This window comes from Typopeltis vanoorti, chromosome 19, assembly GCF_054136105.1.
Source record: "Typopeltis vanoorti isolate ZY-2024b chromosome 19, IOZ_Tvanoo_1.0, whole genome shotgun sequence".
Lineage (NCBI taxonomy): Eukaryota > Metazoa > Arthropoda > Arachnida > Uropygi > Thelyphonidae > Typopeltis > Typopeltis vanoorti.
Window position 1 is genome coordinate 67,085,503 of NC_143567.1, and position 19,082 is coordinate 67,104,584.

At 35.2% G+C, this 19,082-nt stretch overlaps 1 protein-coding gene across 3 annotated transcripts in view; it reads right to left on the minus strand.

The window, feature by feature from the left end:
• The window catches only part of Eaf6 (chromatin modification-related protein EAF6/MEAF6), a 140,607-nt gene that overhangs the window by 113,260 nt on the left and 8,265 nt on the right, over nt 1-19,082 (minus strand). For all 3 annotated transcript variants that reach the window (XM_090409513.1, XM_090409512.1, XM_090409511.1), the window contains exons 2-3: nt 15,431-15,546; nt 2,106-2,193 (exon numbers count right to left, since the gene is read on the minus strand). In XM_090409513.1, the coding sequence (XP_090265639.1) occupies nt 2,106-2,193; nt 15,431-15,546 (204 nt within the window). The remainder of the gene's footprint in view (nt 1-2,105; nt 2,194-15,430; nt 15,547-19,082) is intronic.

The following is a 19,082-nucleotide window of genomic DNA, read 5'->3' on the forward strand; positions in this document are numbered from 1 at the left end:
TCTACTTGAGACTGCCTGCCAATCAAGAAGATTAGCCTCGTATTTAGTGTTGAATACTATGGCTACTCCTTTTTTTCTTGATTGTCATTGCCTGAATATAACATTTTGTATTTATTGCTCAGAAAGATCTCACCAGTTTGTCTTTTTTGTTTCAGTCACCCCTATTATATCGATCTGGTACTTATCTAATTCCTCAGCTAGCTCCATTTCTTTGCCATTCAGGCTTCTTATGTTGATAGTACCAATCTTCAACTCTGGTGATATTGAGTTAGGGTGTGTTTTAGGGTTCGTTCCAGTAGCCGACTTTTCGCTGTTCGCCCTGGTTCCCTGGTGAAAACAATGGGGGGGCCTTGTTTAACCGGGCGACGCCCCAGCCAGCATGAAATTTTGTCATGTTGTACCATAATTTTGTATTTTGGTTTAAGCCAATAATAATACAATTTGGTCAGCTAAATCCCAAATTGCCAGCACATCCTCGTCCATTTAGTATCTAGGTAGATACCCAACAGGGTGCACTACGAGAAGGTGATTGGACATTAGGTCAGAAGCCCTGGTCGGTTCTCCACATTCCTTTAAAGGCTATGTGGAGGTTTCCTCTCAGTTATACAGCTTTGACCCTTAAGCACCCCATTTTGAAATTGTTGAAATGTGTGTGGAATATATTTTCTGTGTTCTACAGGTGTTCCAGTTTATTGCAGCCAGCTATTTGTTAAGGTTTTGAACTTGTGCACAATTATTTCATCCCCCCCCCCATTCCCAGCAAAAAGTCAAAAATACTGTAGCAGCCAATTATGTTCAGTACTTTTTTTACATGAATTTTTATGAAGAAATAGCCTCTACTGGCCAAGCTAACTCAGCTTTCCTGTGATGTTACCTGTTTTCACCAACAGCACCTGGAAAGTATACCTTCCTCAGCTGGAGTGATGCTAGCAAAATCAAGATCCTGAAATGGTTGTTACCATGTAAGAACGGGGAGGACTCCCCCTCCTTTCTTCCACTCAGTATGGATGACAATATTCAATGGTATGCAAAACACATTCAGAGACCTGATATCTTTCCTATTCAAAGGTGAGTAGTATGGCAGTGCCCCCAGAGAACACGGTAAATGCCAGAAAAGAAAAGAAGAGATTGATTTTGTTTAGAAGGCAGTCGTGAGAGTTTGTTGACAGGAAAAAATATAAGCACTAAGTTGTATTTCTGGGTTTTCAAACTGGCTCAGGAATACATGCCTGAAATATACAGAACTAGAACATTCTGAGTTCTGATTCATCAGAAGCAGGCTTGTAGGAGTCAAAAATGCTGTATTTTTCATTAAGAGAAGCCATATTCTGTATATTTCAAGCATCTCCAAACCAATTTCAAAAAATCTTCAAGAAGCAATCTAGTGCTTAATATTTCTTATCTTAATAATAAATGACCCTACTTCTCTTTCATTTCCTAGTGTTTACCAACTTCCTTGTGATTTTTGAAATAACTTAAATTTTAATAGTGATTCTATAAACCAAAATTTACAGACAGGGAGTAATCATCATATTAAATCATTTTGCTAATAAAATGGCTAAATCATAGTGAAAAAAAAAAAAAAAAATAGAATTTCAGATATTTGCCCATTATTAAAATTTCACATTATTTGCTAATAAAAGCAGTATAGTCATTTCTATTGCTTAAGGATTATATACCATTTGATGATATATAATTATCGTTTCAAATTGTTTTACCAATAAAAATGAAATTGTAATGATGGAGAGAAACGTTTATGGAGCAGTCTTGAACTTAGAACTGAAAACTCCTTTCTATATATTATGATAAAAAACCTTAGCATTAGCATTATAACTGTTCACATACATGTTGAAATTATTTAAAAATTTTTTGAAGTCTATATTTCGATGTAAAAATTTGATGCGGGTCTGTGTCTACACATCCAATATTGTTATATTTAATGGTTAGATTGCATTTTATTAAACTTTAACTTGTTTTTGGTTTATGCCCAATTGTATCCCTACAAATGGTGTGAAATAAAAACCAAAACTAAAATGACTCAATTATAAACAGAGCAATATCAATATATCAATATAAAAGCTATTAACAAATAATGTCAATCTTACTGCCATAGCTGTAATGGAGGACTTGGAAAACAACCTTTCAGCTTCTTTGAATTTTCTGTTTCTTTTGTCAGCTTTGCTGTTTGTGTTTCTAATTCAGAATAAAATTTCATAAGTACAGGAAAATAATTTTAACTGCACTTGAGATATTCACTACAAAATTAAACTATGATTATTACTTTGATAATTAGATTTTTAATATATCATATGAAAATTTAACTATTCTGAATAACCTTCATGAAATACAGTTAATGTTGTTTAATCCAATATTTAGTCTTAAAAAAATAGCTTTTTTTGTTCTGATGATGCTATACCTAATTTTTTCACTGCTGAATGCAGTGAATTTTGTATTCACACCAGTTATCAAGATGGATGCAAGCTATAATGCTACATTCTATTGATTAAGGACATGACATTACCTACGTAGCACTTCATGAATTGCATGCAAAGTGTACAGCTTAGAGGAAGCCTTGGTGCATAGAGCATTCACACTAAGAGCATAGAGAGATAAGATATAAAATTGATTTTTACTATTTATATGAGGGTAATATGATGGAGCTACAGTTCAACTATAGAAGAAATGCAGCTTCAGAAAGGCATGTCAGACATACTAAAAACTTCTTTACATTATAGTTTCATTAGTTAAGTGAAGGGATTACATCTTAAATTAAATCTAATCCATGTAAAAAAAAAAAAAAAAAGCAATGTTCATGTCATACAAGTATTAAGATATTCAAAAAATGTCTGCCTCTGAAACACTGAAAAAAAAAGAAGTTTTGAAAGAAATTAAGAGTACCAATCAAAAGTATCAATAAAAGTTTAATCAAAAGTACCAATAAAAGATGAATGTACAGGTTTACAGCCTGTGCAATTCATCTTTTATTGGTACTTTTGATTAGACTAAACTATCATCATCAAATTCCTGCTATGTACCATCAACGGGTTTACAGGATATGATAGTACTACATGAAAAGACTATAAACTATTTGTTGGAAATTATGGCCAGAGCAACTAAGGCTATGAGGCCAATTGTTTGAAAGCACTAATGAAAGTTGAATATAGAGGCTCATTGGGCAGAGCTAAAAAAAGTATGTTTGTTCTCTAGAGTTCTGAATTACTTAAATAACCCCTAACCCACTTAAAGTACTGCAGTAATATATGTTTACATCTTTGTGGATTAACATAATCAGGCTTTTCTCACATTTTCTTTTAATAAATTTTATTGCCAAGATGAAACTTTCAGGATCTTTTCTTCTTAATTATAATTCAATATATCCAAGTTAAATTCTGTTTAATATCTTAAAAATATTAAATTCCTAAAGATTTTAATTTGTTATTTTCACAACAATTACTAAAAAGAAAAAAAAAAGGGGGGGGGGGAGGGTAAATTTGATCTTGTGAGTGAGAAACCAGATATCACTTTATATAGCTTATTTAATTATGTTGATCTGTTGACCGACTCAGTTGAAATAAAAGCATACTTCTGGAAAACAGAAATTTAATATGACCCTTTTCATTTTTTCTTTTTTGAATATATGTATATATGATATGCAGTATATATTTATAGTATTGTACACATGAGTGCAAACTACATTATTACTAAACTCCATTAATTATGTATTAATAAGAAATCGCCAATTCTTTATTAGGTAACTTGGGAGTTCTGATTAATTTAAAATGAAGAGCTATTGAATTCTGATATCAATCTAATCAAAACTAATTTATTCCAATAATACTTGCATCAGCATGATTCTGTTGTTTGTTATTCTTTAACAATTTCTACCATTTCTTTGTAATTTTAAAGATTATGGAGATTCACACTATGACCGCTATCATTTCTAGCTATTTCTTCTCCAGTTTACATATGTATCGTTTAATTCAAAATCTTTCCTTTCTGACACAAACTACTTTGATATTAATAATATACTGTATTTCCTACTTGTTCTTATTTAAGCACAGTAGCCATATATCATTTTGATTTCCTTTTTGCTGTAAAATGATACTGCTACCTGGCATGTGTGTGTGTGTGTAGTTTCATGTGATCTAATTGAAATTTCCCTATGCAGCCTTATACAGAAGGAAATTTGATATTTCCTGAGTAGTCTAGTCCAGTGCTTCCCAAACTTATGGATGGATGTCAAGCCCCCCCACCCCCCACCCATCTGGGGGAAAAAAAATCCTAATACAGACATATATTATAATATTTATTGTATTTATGTTCAATACAAAACATACACACCAAGCATATTTCTTTTCCATGCATCGGTGCACCTGTGTACACTAGCAATGAAACATTAATTTAAAGCGCGAAAAACTTGGCTGTTTTAAATGAGCACAAGATTTTGCGTTTATAATATTTTTTGCACTTCTTATCAAAATAGATTTATTTTGATAAGAAGTGTTTAATGAATATTTACTAATATTCGTTAAACGCCAAAATACGAAGGAAGCAAAATTTGTGAACCAACACCAATGTGTGATTTTTTCCATTAAAATAAAAAAATAATAAAAAAGAAATAAATAATAAAAATTAAATACATTTCCTTTAAGATAAAAAAGATCTACTTAGTCTTAAAACATTTTAAGTTTGTTTTCATTATTTCACAGCCCCCCCCCTCAACAAAACTAACGGCCCCCAAGGGGGCTGCAGTCCACCGTTTGGGAAGCGCTGGTCTAGTCAACTAATATCACAGCCAATAGTTTCTTCTCCCCCCCCCTTACTTTGTAAACTTGGATATATATATATATGACCTATTGATCAGCCAATCCTTGGAATGTGATTACTCCAGATATCTTCGAGAGGATTACACAGTCCAACACAATTTTTGTTGACTTTTATACGAGACTTGTTTTTTATTAATTTGGGTGCGTTGATTTCAAATATCAAACCCATTTTTCTCTATCACGTCAGGTTTTTCCTCTATGGCATTTTCTTTTTGCTAATTTGTAAGTTTTTGATAGTTTTAAGGAGGCAGTACTATTTAGAGGATCAAAAAAAATCGATTTTTTAATATTATTTTCTGAAAGTATGTACTTCTAAAAATCTGTTCCTAACTTTTTATCAAGAAATTCGAAAAATTCCCGAAGATATAGCCTATTATTCAAAGCAGTGAACAGATCAGAATCCGAGCGCTCACCGCTCTCGCTTGTTAGTAAACGAACAAATGCGTAAGAACCTGCAATGGCACGTGCTGGTGCTTTGAATGCGAGAGAGGCCGATAATTAGATACATAACTACTTAACAATATTCATTAAAAATTACAAGAATATTTATAAAAAAATAACAATTTTGCTTACACATGAGTTTCAGGGAATAAATTTTTGTTTGTAGCAGTTTCTGCTGTGTGTTCTGTTTTGGCAATCCCTTTAAATACTCCAACAGTAGTCAGCCATCATGTGAGAATCCCATCTTCCTTGGTACTGATCTTCCATAGTTTTTAAGTCTTGATGAAATCTTTCGCCTTGTTCATCGCTTACAGCACCTAAATTCTCGGGAAATCTATCAAGATGACTGTATAGGAAATGAAGCTTTATGCTCATGTTGCAACCTAGGCGCTGGAAATTTTCAAGCATTGTTTCCACTAGATCTTTGTAATTGCACGCTTTTTTATTCCCAAGAAAATTATTCGCAACCATCGTAAATGAAGTCCAGGCCTCTTTCTCAATTTCGTTCATAGAGTTGATGAAATTTGGGTCTCTCATTAAAGTTCTAATTTGCAGCCCATCAAATACACCGGCTTTAATTTTTTCATAACTAAGTCGTGGAAATTTTTCACATATGTATTGGAAACAGTCACCTTGTAAATCTAAAGCTTTAACAAACTGCTTCATAAGACCTAGTTTGATGTGTAGAGGTGGAAAAATGATTTTTTCTCTGTCGATTAAAGGTTGATTTATAACATTCTGTTCTCCAACATTTAAGGATATTCTAAGAGGCCAATGTTTCTGACTCCAGTGTTGGTTTCTAGCTTGACTATCTCAGAAGCATAGAAAACACGGAAACTTTGTATATCCTCTTTGAAAGCCAAGCCAAGTAAAAAGTTCACCATTTTAAGATCCACACAGATGATCCAGTTATGGTCTGTATATTTTAATAACTTCAGAACCTTTTTAATGTCTTCATATGTTTCCTTTAAGTGGACTGAATAGCCAATAGGAATTGAGCCATATACATTCCCATTGTGTAGTAAGACACACTTGAGACTTCTGCTTGAACTGTCGATAAATAAACGCCACTCATTTGGATGATATTGTACAACACTCATTTCAGTTAGTAAACCTGACACATTGTTACAATAAACAAACCCACACTCGTGTTTAAAATATTGTACAAGATTATTGTATTGAGTTGCCTGGTGTTGTACTACCTTACCCCAGACCTGAAGATATTTTCAGGCGCAAACTTTGTTTGCTCACACTTGGATAAAGGATTAAACTAAATTTATTATAGTCTAACCAATTGAAAAATAAACTTTTAAGAATAAGTATAATAGCTGGTGTGTGTAGTATGTGGCCTCCCTTGACGAGTCTCTGACTCCCCGGAGGTCTCTCTTAATAATAATATCTTTCCCAAACACCTCAGCTGGAAAAAAAAAAAAAAATATATATATATTACTGTTACATGCATAACTTACAGAAAAGCAATACCAAGAGATATTTTGCATGGTGCATCACATTATCATGTACTAAGAATTAAGTTTATTAACCAGTTTCTTTAAAGAAACTGATTTCAACAACAAAAAGAGCTATTAACTAGATATAAAAAACCCCTCAGTTATGACATTTGAAAAAGGTACCAGTGAAAAACTAGCTAAGACTAGTAAGACAATACAATATCAGAATCTGCAAAACTAAGGCAAACAAGATCTGTTTTATGTTCCTGGATGCAAAGGCATTTAATCCTGATTAAACACAATTTCTTCAATGTGGAATGATTTCTATATAGTGCACTGATATTCTTCCATCTAATACTATGTGATGGGGTGTCCAAAGCATGGCTACCAGTCCTGACTTACATTAATGATGGCAGTGAATGTTATTTCCTGTGTTCTTCAAGGTGGATGTTAAAAGACCTTCCTGTCAATCAATAGTAAGTAATGTTATAACAATCACATAGTATGTACTTCATATGCTTCAGAATGTGATAGAAGATGAAGCTGGTCCTCAGGTGAGTAGATCAGGATTGCTAATTTGAAGTGTGGTTTGAAAAATATATTTCTTTAGTACTTCAGTGCTTTTCAGATATATTCCAAATACATGGCATAGAAATAGTGGTGTTTTCGGTCTTGTGTGTTGGGAGAGAGAGAAGGGGGAGGAGGGGGCATATAGTATTTTATCTATTTTGTAAGAGCTATAGCTATTGTACCTAAATAGTTGATACATGTAATTTGGTCTATAGCAGCAGTTCTCAACCCTATGCATGTGCCCACTGTCAATTACTAAATAAGGAAAACATAAAAATTAAAACTGGCAAATATAAGTCTTCTCCTAGAAGTAATATTTATTATTTAAATCATAAAAAATGTTAACATTTATGTTATATTAGGAATATTTTGTAATTTTGTCTTTGGGGCAAGTGTTACCAGTGCAAATTTTGTGTATATGTTATGTATTTACTGGCAACTGTGCACTTGAGGGAGGTGTAACCACTTCACCAGTGTTTTCAGCAAGCTTTGACCATACACTGTTTTCTTGTGTTTAAAAATTTTGTTCCAAATGAGTAATTCAAATAAAAAAACAACGAACCTATAAATTCAATAAAAATTAGGAAGAAGACTATTGTTTTATACAGAGTAAAGAGAAACATTTTTGCTTATTGTGTGAGTGCATTGTATCAGTGACGAAGAAACACAACCTCATATGTCATTTCAAGCGCAATCATAGCTCTTTTCATGTTAGTCATCCACCTAAATCTAAGTTTAAAAAAAAAAAAATTGATAAACTCAAATCAAGATTATCTATCCAGCAATCAATATTCATTAGACAGGTAGATAAGAATAAAAATGCTACTATTGCTTCCTTTAAAATTTCTCACTTGTTGGCAAAAAGAAAAAAGCTCTTTGTAGATAGTGAATTAAGGAAGCATTTCTAACTGGTGCTGATTTGCAGTTGGAAGGATTTTCTAACAAGCGAGAGATTATTTTGGCAACACAAGATTTCTGAGGAAAAATGCTCAAAGATCTCACCAGTTTTTGTCTTTTTTGTTTCAGTCACTCCTATTATGTTGATATGGTACTTATTCAATTCTGCTAGTTCCATATCATTGCCATTCAGGCTTCTTATGTTGATAGTACTGATTTTGAACTCTGGTGATGTTGAGTTGGGATGTGTTTCATGATTTGTTCCAGTAGCTGACTTTTTATTGTTACCCTGGTTCTCTGCCAAAAACAATGGGTGCCCTTGTTTAACTGAGGCAAAGCCCCAGTTGGTATGAAATTCTATCATGTTGTACCATCAGTTTACATTGTGGTTTAAGCCAATAAGAATACAATTTGGTTGGCTAAATCCCAAATTGTCCATCCTCGTTCATTCAGTATCCAGGTAGATACCTAACAGGGTGCACCACGAAAAAGGTCAGGATTAGACATTAGATCAGAATCCCTGGTTGGTTATCCTCTCAGTTATACAGCTTTGACTCTTAAGCAATCCTCACACACATTATATATATATATATATATAAAATCAGCTAACGCCTTTTTATTCCCGTATATACAGGGAGCAGGCGAGGCCATTTTTAGCCCTATCTAACTTTTGGAGACTGAGTGGGCAGTTCAATCTCCACTGGTACCCAATCAGAGTTAGCTGGCCCAAGGCTATCACTAATTAAGCGGCATGCAGTGAAGAGAGATGGCTCTACAGGTGCCGCCATCTCATTGTCTCTAACACTCGTGTTTAATGTGGGTTCTACAGTCAATTTTCTTGAGTTTACGGGACAAAAAAAAAAGTTTCTGGGAGAAAAAACCCGCTTGCCCATGCCAGAGATCGACCAACTCAGGAACCAGTCGAAAAAAGGCTTAGAAAAATTTCCTCTAGTCACTGACTAGACTCAAAACCCAGTCTTTCTTCGTGCGGCCAAGCGGCATTGTGTGCAAACACCACATCCACAGGCATATATATTAATGTTCATTATTTACTCGGTAGAACTGTATATAAAAAAGGAAATTAAATGACTCCATACCAAGAATGACAAGTTTAATGTTAAGATACAACTAGTTTCGTTGAATACATCAACTTCTTCAGGTATCACTGGCAAGAATTAAATAAAAAAATAACAGAGACATGATAAAATACATTAACAGATCTAGTTAATGTATTTCATCATAAAATATAAAATATAAAACACAAGTACATTTAAAAGAGGAATGCGTGCGACAGTATTGGATAGTGGCAACGTGTGCATCAGAGATATTATAGCTAAGGCTATTGTTAATATGAGATGAATCAAGCGATATTTCTCTAGATTCAGTTATTTTTCTTTCAAGTTCATCATAGCACACATGGATATTAGAAGTTAGTGGCCAGTCTACAAGGAGTTGGCGGCCCTCATCCGAGTTGATAGAGAAGAGAACATGGCTAGAGAGAGCACTGGCTCTGGTTCTGTTATAGGAAATGTCTCTTTTGTGTTCTTCCATGCGTAAAAGGATGGATTTAGCTGTCTGGCCGTAGTATGGTCTGCCGCAATCACACAGAATCTTGTAGACTCCTGGATACTGAGTAGGGAGATGTTTCATTTTAGGTCTACTAAGTATGGAACGAAGTTTAGGAAACGTAGTGAAGCAAGTTCTAATGTTGAATTTCTTTAGCATTTTAGCAAGCTTTGGGGAAGCTATTGTATGGTAATGAAATAAAAGCTCTTGGTGCAGAAGAATCTTCAGCAGCAGTTGAGCGACGGACAGAGAGAAATTTATTAATCTTCTTAAGAGAGAATCCATTGTTAACAAAAGACCTTTTGAGAAAATTCAGTTCGTAATCAATTTCTCTTTCATCTGTAAGTAACGATCTGGCTCTATGTGACAGGGTTGAAATGATACCAAACTTTTGTGGAGGGTAGTGATGGGAAGAAGCATGAAGGTGTCTGTGAGTGGGTTTCCTAAAAATGGAGATTTTGATATTTTCAGCGCATCTCGTAAGTTTTAAGCCCAGAAAGGGTAGACAGTTGTTGGATTCAACTTCACAGGTGAAATTGATTTTCTGATATCAGAAAATTGTTGAGGTGGTCTAGAAAAAGGTTGAGGTTGTCGACGCTGTGTTCCCAGATGAGGAATACATCGTCAATGTAACGATACCATATTTTAGGTTTAAGACTCGAAGAATTAATAGCTTTTTCTTCAAACTCCTGAAGAAATATATCAGCAAGAATCGGAGAGAGTAGACTGCCCATAGCTAAACCTGAGTTTTATTTATAAATTTTGTTATCATATTTGAAGTATCCTGAGTTCACACAGTGAGAGAGTAAGGAGAAAAATTTTTTGGATAGTTTCATGTGGAGAAGGTTAAAAACCTTTTGATAACCTCTAAACAGAAATTGATTACGAACTGAATTTTCTCAAAAGGTCTTTTGTTAACAATGGATTCTCTCTTAAGAAGATTAATAAATTTCTCTCTGTCCGCCGCTCAACTGCTGCTGAAGATTCTTCTCCACCAAGAGCTTTTATTTCGTTACCATACAATAGCTTCCCCAAAACTTGCTAAAATGCTCCAGAAATTCAACATCAGAACTTGCTTCACTACGTTTCTTAAACTTCGTTCCATACTTAGTAGACCTAAAATGAAACATCTCCCTACTCAGTATCAAGGAGTCTACAAGATTCTGTGTGATTGTGGCAGACCATACTATGGCCAAACAGCTAAATCCATCCTTTTACGCATGGAAGAACACAAAAGAGACATTTCCTACAACAGAACCAGAGCCAGCGCTCTCTATAGCCACGTTCTCTTCTCTATCAACTTGGATGAGGGCCGCCCTTCAAACTCCTGAAGAAATATATCAGCAAGAATCGGAGAGAGTAGACTGCCCATAGCTAAACCTGAGTTTTATTTATAAATTTTGTTATCATATTTGAAGTATCCTGAGTTCACACAGTGAGAGAGTAAGGAGAAAAATTTTTTGGATAGTTTCATGTGGAGAAGGTTAAAAACCTCTTGATAACCTCTAAACAGAAATTGATTACGAACTGAATTTTCTCAAAAGGTCTTTTGTTAACAATGGATTCTCTCTTAAGAAGATTAATAAATTTCTCTCTGTCCGCCGCTCAACTGCTGCTGAAGATTCTTCTCCACCAAGAGCTTTTATTTCGTTACCATACAATAGCTTCCCCAAAACTTGCTAAAATGCTCCAGAAATTCAACATCAGAACTTGCTTCACTACGTTTCTTAAACTTCGTTCCATACTTAGTAGACCTAAAATGAAACATCTCCCTACTCAGTATCAAGGAGTCTACAAGATTCTATGTGATTGTGGCAGACCATACTATGGCCAAACAGCTAAATCCATCCTTTTACGCATGGAAGAACACAAAAGAGACATTTCCTACAACAGAACCAGAGCCAGCGCTCTCTAAGCCACGTTCTCTTCTCTATCAACTTGGATGAGGGCCGCCAACACCTCGTAGACTGGCCACTAACTTCTAATATCCATGTGTGCTATGATGAACTTGAAAGAAAAATAATTGAATCTAGAGAAATATCGCTTGATTCATCTCATATTAACAATAGCCTTAGCTATAATATCTTTGATGCACATGTTGCCACTATCCAATACTGTCGCACTCACGCCAGCTCTCGTACGTAGTCAACGTCAGTGGGAACTCAAGCACGCATTCCTCTCTTTTAAATGTACTTATGTTTTTATTTCTAGATCTGTTAATGTATTTTATCATGTCTGTTATTTTTTATTTAATTCTTTGCCAGTGATACCTGAAGAAGTCGATGTATTCAACGAAACTACGAGGGCTGTTCAATAAATAATAAGACTAATTTTACTGTTGCGAAACCACTCATCACAATATTAATTTCTGTGGAATAAAGAAATGTCTCTGTCTGTATTAACAAAAGAGGTTGATAGATGGCGTATACAGGCTGATGTGCCAGAGTGTCACGTGACTAAATGCAAGCTTGTTTCGGCGTGTCTACGAGCCGCTACCAGTCGTCGAAATGGAAGCATCCTTGGAACAGCATTATGCGATTAAATTTTGTGTGCGTTTGCAAAAATCGGCATCAGACACTTTTAACATGATACGCGAAGCTTTCCACAATGAAGCAATGTCGAGGGCAAGTGTTTTTCGCTGGCATAAAACTTTTAAGGAAGGAAGGCAAAATGTGGAAGATCTTGAACGTGAGGGAAGACCTTCAGCGTCCATCACAGAGACAATGATCAACACAGCAACGGTTATCATCAAGGAGGATCGCAGAATTACAGTACGCCAGCTGCATGTTGTCCTGAATATTTCTGTGGGAAGTGTTCACTCAATCATGGCTGAACATTTGGGACTGAAAGTGTTTGCGCCCGATGGATTCCCAAACTCTTGACACCGGAGCAAATGCAGCACCGAGTGAATGTGTGCACAGAATGGAAAGAAAGACTGGAACAAGAAGGCGACAACTTCTTAAAATGCATCATTACAGTAGATGAAGCTTGGTTGTATCACTATGACCCTACAATGAAACAACAAAGCAATGAATGGAAGCATCCATCTTCGCCTACCCCCAAGAAAGCAAAAACTGTAAAATCAGCTGGTAAAGTTATGACCATGTTTTTTTGACTATGAAGCCATTGTTTACCAACATGCTGTAGAACCCGGGAATACTGTGAACGGCTCATACTACGTGGACATTTTACGGACAATGGTACAGCACATGAAGCGTCCATTGCTGAAGAATGGCTTCTTATTGCACTATGATAATGCATCTAATTATCTAATATGGAGATTGGATGTAGTAAGTATTTTACCTTGGGTATAATAAATGTTAAAGATACCAAGCTATTTTAAACCTGGTTTTACTCCATTTCCCAAGTAAGCAAACAGACAAACAAGTCAAGTTCGCACCTGCAAGTGTTGCAAGTCTAGCTGACCCCCACACGTAGTGCAAGAGACCAAGGCAACTCATGGTAAAAGTAGAATAAGCTCTGATCACTAATCTTAATATTTACCCTTAATGCAAAGCCCATCTCCTGGAGGAGATGTATGATGCTTTGTATTAAAGGCACGGGGCCACTACCCAGACCAGTTTTGACCTTTATTGAGGTCTCATCAGTGGGAGCCAGGCTAGAAATACCAAGATTTTAGTAATACAGAGCTTATAAGGATGCAAACTTGACTTGTTTGTCTGTTTGCTTACTTGGGAAATGGAGTAAAACCAGGTTTAAAATTGCTTGGTATTTTTAACATTTATTATACCCAAGGTAAAATACTGTCTACATTTATATCTCTTCCAGAGATTTTTATTTAATAAGGTTAAAACACCTTATGGTAACTTGTTCTGGTAAAATACTTATAAGCTCTGTATTACTAAATCTTGGTATTTCTAGCCTGGCTCCCACTAATGAGACTTCAATAAAGGTCGAAACCGGTCTGGGTAGTGGCCCCTTCCCTTTAATACAAAACATCATACATCCCCTTCTTGGAGATGTGTTTTGGCATTAAGGGTAAATATTAAGATTAGTGATCAGCGCTTTTATCTGTTTGTCTGTCTTGTTTGATTGTCTACTTGGGAAATGGAGTAAAACCAGGTTTAAAATTGCTTGGTATTTTTAACATTTATTATACCCAAGGTAAAATACTGTCTACATATATATTAGTATAACATGAAATTATGTCAGATTTCAACTGTGACACTATCAAATCAAATAGGTTTCAGGTGATTTAGGTTATCTATTCCCAAACTGTCAGCTTAATTTACTAAGCTTATTTTTTACTAAGCGGACACTCAACCTGTGTAAAATGTAAGAAGATGAGAACTGAATACGGATCAAATCCCTAGTGAAGTCCCAAATTTATTTCAGGAATTTGATACTAAAGAGTTTCTCTATGAAGAAGTATGTATATTCTTCAGCTTTTAGATTATGCAAATATATCCTAATTATATAGCTTGACCCTTGGTTTTTCGAACAATTATGTGGAATATTTCCTAAATCTAATTTTTATCAGGAATGTTTAATCTCATGTCTGCCAAATGCATGTGTTCTAGCCAGTTTGTATTTTATGGAGAATGGCAAAAAAAAAAAAAAAAAACCTTTTCAATCTCTCCGTATGACACTGGTTAACCAGCATCATATGGGAAAAAAAGGTCCAGTCAGATAAAAAAAGTCGTCTCTTTTTCTTCTTCCTACTATGTATTGGGCTTACTGGCCTATTACAGAGCTGACTTGAGCTAAGTTATAACCCATCCCGAGGATAAGGTGACTAGCCCTATGCCCCCCAGTATATCTTATGTGTATCTCGTGTGTTCACAGAACCGGTTTACCTGCTTGCGAGAGAAAAAAACCCTGCTGTCCACGCCCAAGACCAGCTAACTTGAACCTTAAGCTCCTCACGTTGGCGACGGGAATTGAACCCAGGACACTCCTCATAAATACTCTTTGCATTCTAGATGGGATTTGAACCCTTCTTTCCCTTAACATGTAAACCTCAATAGCCTGCCACTGCCAAGTAACTTGACTTTGCATAAACCTAAATGATGTTATGATAGAACAGTTATTCTTATCTGCATGGTATGCTATGTTTGTTATCAAGGTGTATATTTTCTCACCAGTTTTGTCTGTTGCTTGGAATGAAAAACCATTCCACTCCATATAAATCTGCCTTCAGATGAAAAGTTTTTAGGTTCCTCAATTCTGGATGAGATTCAAACCAGGTGTTTCCAACTAAAGTATACTTAATACCAAATTAACTGTTGAGATTCCAAGATTCAAACCCAGGAATAAGCATTCTTCCAAATGCACTATGAAAGTGGTGTAATATATACATACATACATACATACATATATATATATATATATATATATATACATATATATATATATACACACACACACATGCTTTTATTTATTTTTTTGGAAATAATCTTTCATAACTTTCTGTTATTATTTACTTTGACAGTATACCTGTCCTCAGCATTCATCCAATAGTCAAGATTCAAAACTTCATGTTTAGAACACAGTAATTATTTTATTTTATTTTGGCAATCAACATTTTTAGTGAGTGACCAATATATAGCTGAATAATAATGCATTTGCAAATTATTTCAAATGTGCAAGATCCTTTATTTTGTTTACTTTATGAAAGGCAATCATAACATAAGTTTTTTTTTTTTTTTTTGGTATGCTTACTTGTTTGTTGCTAGATACCTATCCCATCCTCTAATAATGTTGCCATAAAGCTGAGTATCTTCTAAATAACTGCCTTCAAATGCATATATCTGACGTTCTAAGTTTGCCAAAGTGTCCTAAAATTAAAAGAAGTGGGGGGAAAAATAATATATTCATCATATTAATTCATAATACAAGAAATATCTACATAATATAAAATCTGGAGCACGTACATATTTCAGGAGTTTCTGGTAAGAATGTTGATATTACTATTAGATAGTAATATGGTAGCTGTCATTAAATCAAATGGATTACAAACATATTGGTATTTTTAGGAAGATGACGAAAAGGTATGCCAGAATCTCAACTTAGGATCTGGATATCCACAGGAGCAAGGAAGTTGAACCTGACGAGTCTAAGTTGAATAGATTCTATCTCCGAAACAGTGTATCTTATCATCTTAGTCATGTTGTTATTGACTTTTTTTTTTAATATATATATATTGCAATGACTTAATAAAGATTTTTATGCTTTAAGTATCTTTTATTTGTAAATACTACAGCCTTATATGTCACCTTATCATGTCAAAGTGGGGAGGGAGTGTTACTCCCAGAATTAAGGTGACCAGTAGTGTTACCCTAGGGATTAGTCCTTGGACCATTGTTGTTTAATCTGTACATTAATGACACTGAGATGGATTTGAGAGGAGATGTTTGACTATTTGCTGATGATGTAAAGATCATCATCATCATCAAATTCCTGCCATGTACCCTCAAGGGGTGTACAGGTGATGCAAAGATAGGCAGGGCAATCAAGAAGTCTTCTGATATTTTGCCCTTTACTAACATTGAACTGACAGCTATTATTATTTATCTACAGTTCCAACTTATTCAACTCATTCTATAAGGGAAACCTACCAGAAGACTTCCTGATTGCCATGCCAATCTTTGCATCATCAACAATCAATCAAACATCTCTTATCGGGTCCTTCCCAATATCATTAATGTACAGATTGAACAACAATGGTCCAAAGACTGACACTTAGGGTAACACTACTGTTACCTTGATTCTGGTAGATTCACCCCCCCCCTCCTCCAAGATAACACTTTCTGGGAGGGAAAAAAAAAAAAAAATAATATATTCCTCATCATCAAATTCCTGACATGTACCCTCAAGGGGTGTACAGGAAATGATAATACTACATGAAAAATCTACATCATTACCAACATCCTATCTACAACTTTCCTCCAAATCAGTCTGTTACTTATCAAGACTCCAACATTATCAGATCTCATATTTCTATCGTCTAAGGCACTTTGTACCTGTATCAATCCATCTATATCTTGGTATTCCTCCGGGTCGTTTTCCTGCCAACCTGGCTGAGAACACTTGTTTTGCTAATCTTTCCTCGCCCATTCTGTTTAAGTGACCATACCACCTGAGATTAGCTCTGCTAACACATTCCTGGATGCTGACAATGTCAAGTTCTTTCCTAATATCCTCTTTTTTAATATGATATTGCCATTGATGCCACCTGTTCATGCCCCTAATCTTTCTCAGGACTCTCATATCTGCAGTCTCTAGTCTTTGGTTAAGTGCTTTACTTCTGACCCAGCTCTCAGATCCATAAGTTAAAACTGGTTTGAACACTGTCTTGTATACAGCTAATTTAGTGTTCTGACTAATTTCTCTTATTCCATATGAATTTATTCAACTGACTTCCTGCCATACCAGCTTTGTTGATTCTGTTGTCTATTTCCATATTTAATTTACCATCTTCACTAAAAACAGTGCCTAAGTAGCTGAAATGTTCTACTTGTTCCACAGGTTCTCCATTCACAACGCAGTTGACATTTTCAATGATTCTGCCTATTTTCACTGTATTTGTCTTTTTATTGTTGACATTCATACCATATCTATTACAACAGCTATTCAATTTAGTCAGAGAATCTTGCAGACTTGTAGCGGATTTATTTAGAAGTATAACATCATCTGCATAAAGCAAAGAGCTGACATTAACATAACATCTCCAATTTTGATATCATGTTTAATACCACTTTCCTTCATAATGTGATCCATATAGATAATGAATAACAGAGGGGATAATGTACATCCTTGTCTCACACCAGATTTAACATTAAATCACCTTCCTGTATTTCCTTCAATCCTAACTGCTGACTTACAACTCAAATAAAGACTAAGTATTGTTTGATATAATGCCCAATTGACACCATATAACTGTAGTGTATTGCATAGCTTCTCTCTTGGCACCTTGTCATATGCCTTTTCCAGATCGACAAAACTTAAATACAGATCTTTGTTATATTCCCATGATTTCTCGACTATTTGTCGTAAAGTGAAGACCTGATCCTGACAGCCTCTATTTGGCCTGAATCCAGCTTGTTCTTCACCAAGCTTTTCTTCAACAATTCTTCTCATCCGTTTCTCAAGTATACTAGCATAAATTACTAAATATATGAAGAGCCAAAGGCTTCAATTCAGCGACATAAAATTATTTAAATTAAGGGATATTACATCCCATATTGTTTCACAGCTGAAAAAGAAACTCAAAGAGTTTCATGCCGAATATAGAAACTATATAAAGTTCGGCGAGTCCAAGCGTAAGCAAATACCTGGATAGTGCAACACATAACCCATTTGGTAGTGCAACACTGAGGCGACTCATAGTAAGGGTGGAGCAAGCTCCGATCACTATTCTTGGTATTTACCCATAATGTGAAACCCAGTTCCTAGGAGCTGTATTACTATTCTACATTATGAGAGAAGGTCACTACCCAGGCTGGTTTCAACCTTTATTGAGGTCTCATCAGTGAGTAGCTAGACCTAGATAATACCAAGTTTGTAGCGAATAGAGCTTACATACCCTACATAATTTTACGTCGCCGAATTGAAGCCTTTGGCTCTTCATATATTTAGTAATTTATTATGACACCTTGGCAATTCTTATAGTAGGGTATGTAAGCTCTGTTCGCTACAAATTTGGTATTATCAAGGTCTAGCTACTCACTGATGAGACCTCAATAAAGGTTGAAACCGGTCAGGGTAATGACCTTCTCTCACAATGTAGAACAGTAATACAGCTCCTAGGAACTGGGTTTCACATTATGGGTAAATACCAAGAATAGTGATCGAAGCTTGCCCCACCCTTACTATGAGTTGCTCAATGTTGCACTATCAAATGGGTTATGTGTTGCACTATCCAGGTAGTTGCTTACGCTTGGACTCGCCAAACTTTATATAGTTTCTATATTAAGCATGAAACTCTTTGAGTTTCTTTTTCGGATGTGAAACAATATGGGATATAATATCCCTTAATTTAAATACTAGCATAAATCTTACCAGGAACGCTCAGTAGGGAAATACCTCTGTAATTCGCACATTCAGTTTTATTCCCCTTCTTATATATGGGTACTATGAGAGCTCTACTCCAATTATCAGGAATTTGTCCCTCTGTCCAGGCCTTTTGAACTATGCAGTGCAGCCACTGTAAGACTTTTATACCACCATATTTCAGCATTTCTGGTCGAATATCATCTACTCCTGCTGCCTTTTCACATTTCAGGCCTTTGATAGTTTTTTCTACTTCAAGTATGGATATGTATTCCTGACTGCATGCCTGGTCAGTGTTTTTTACCACTTTGCTGTCATCACT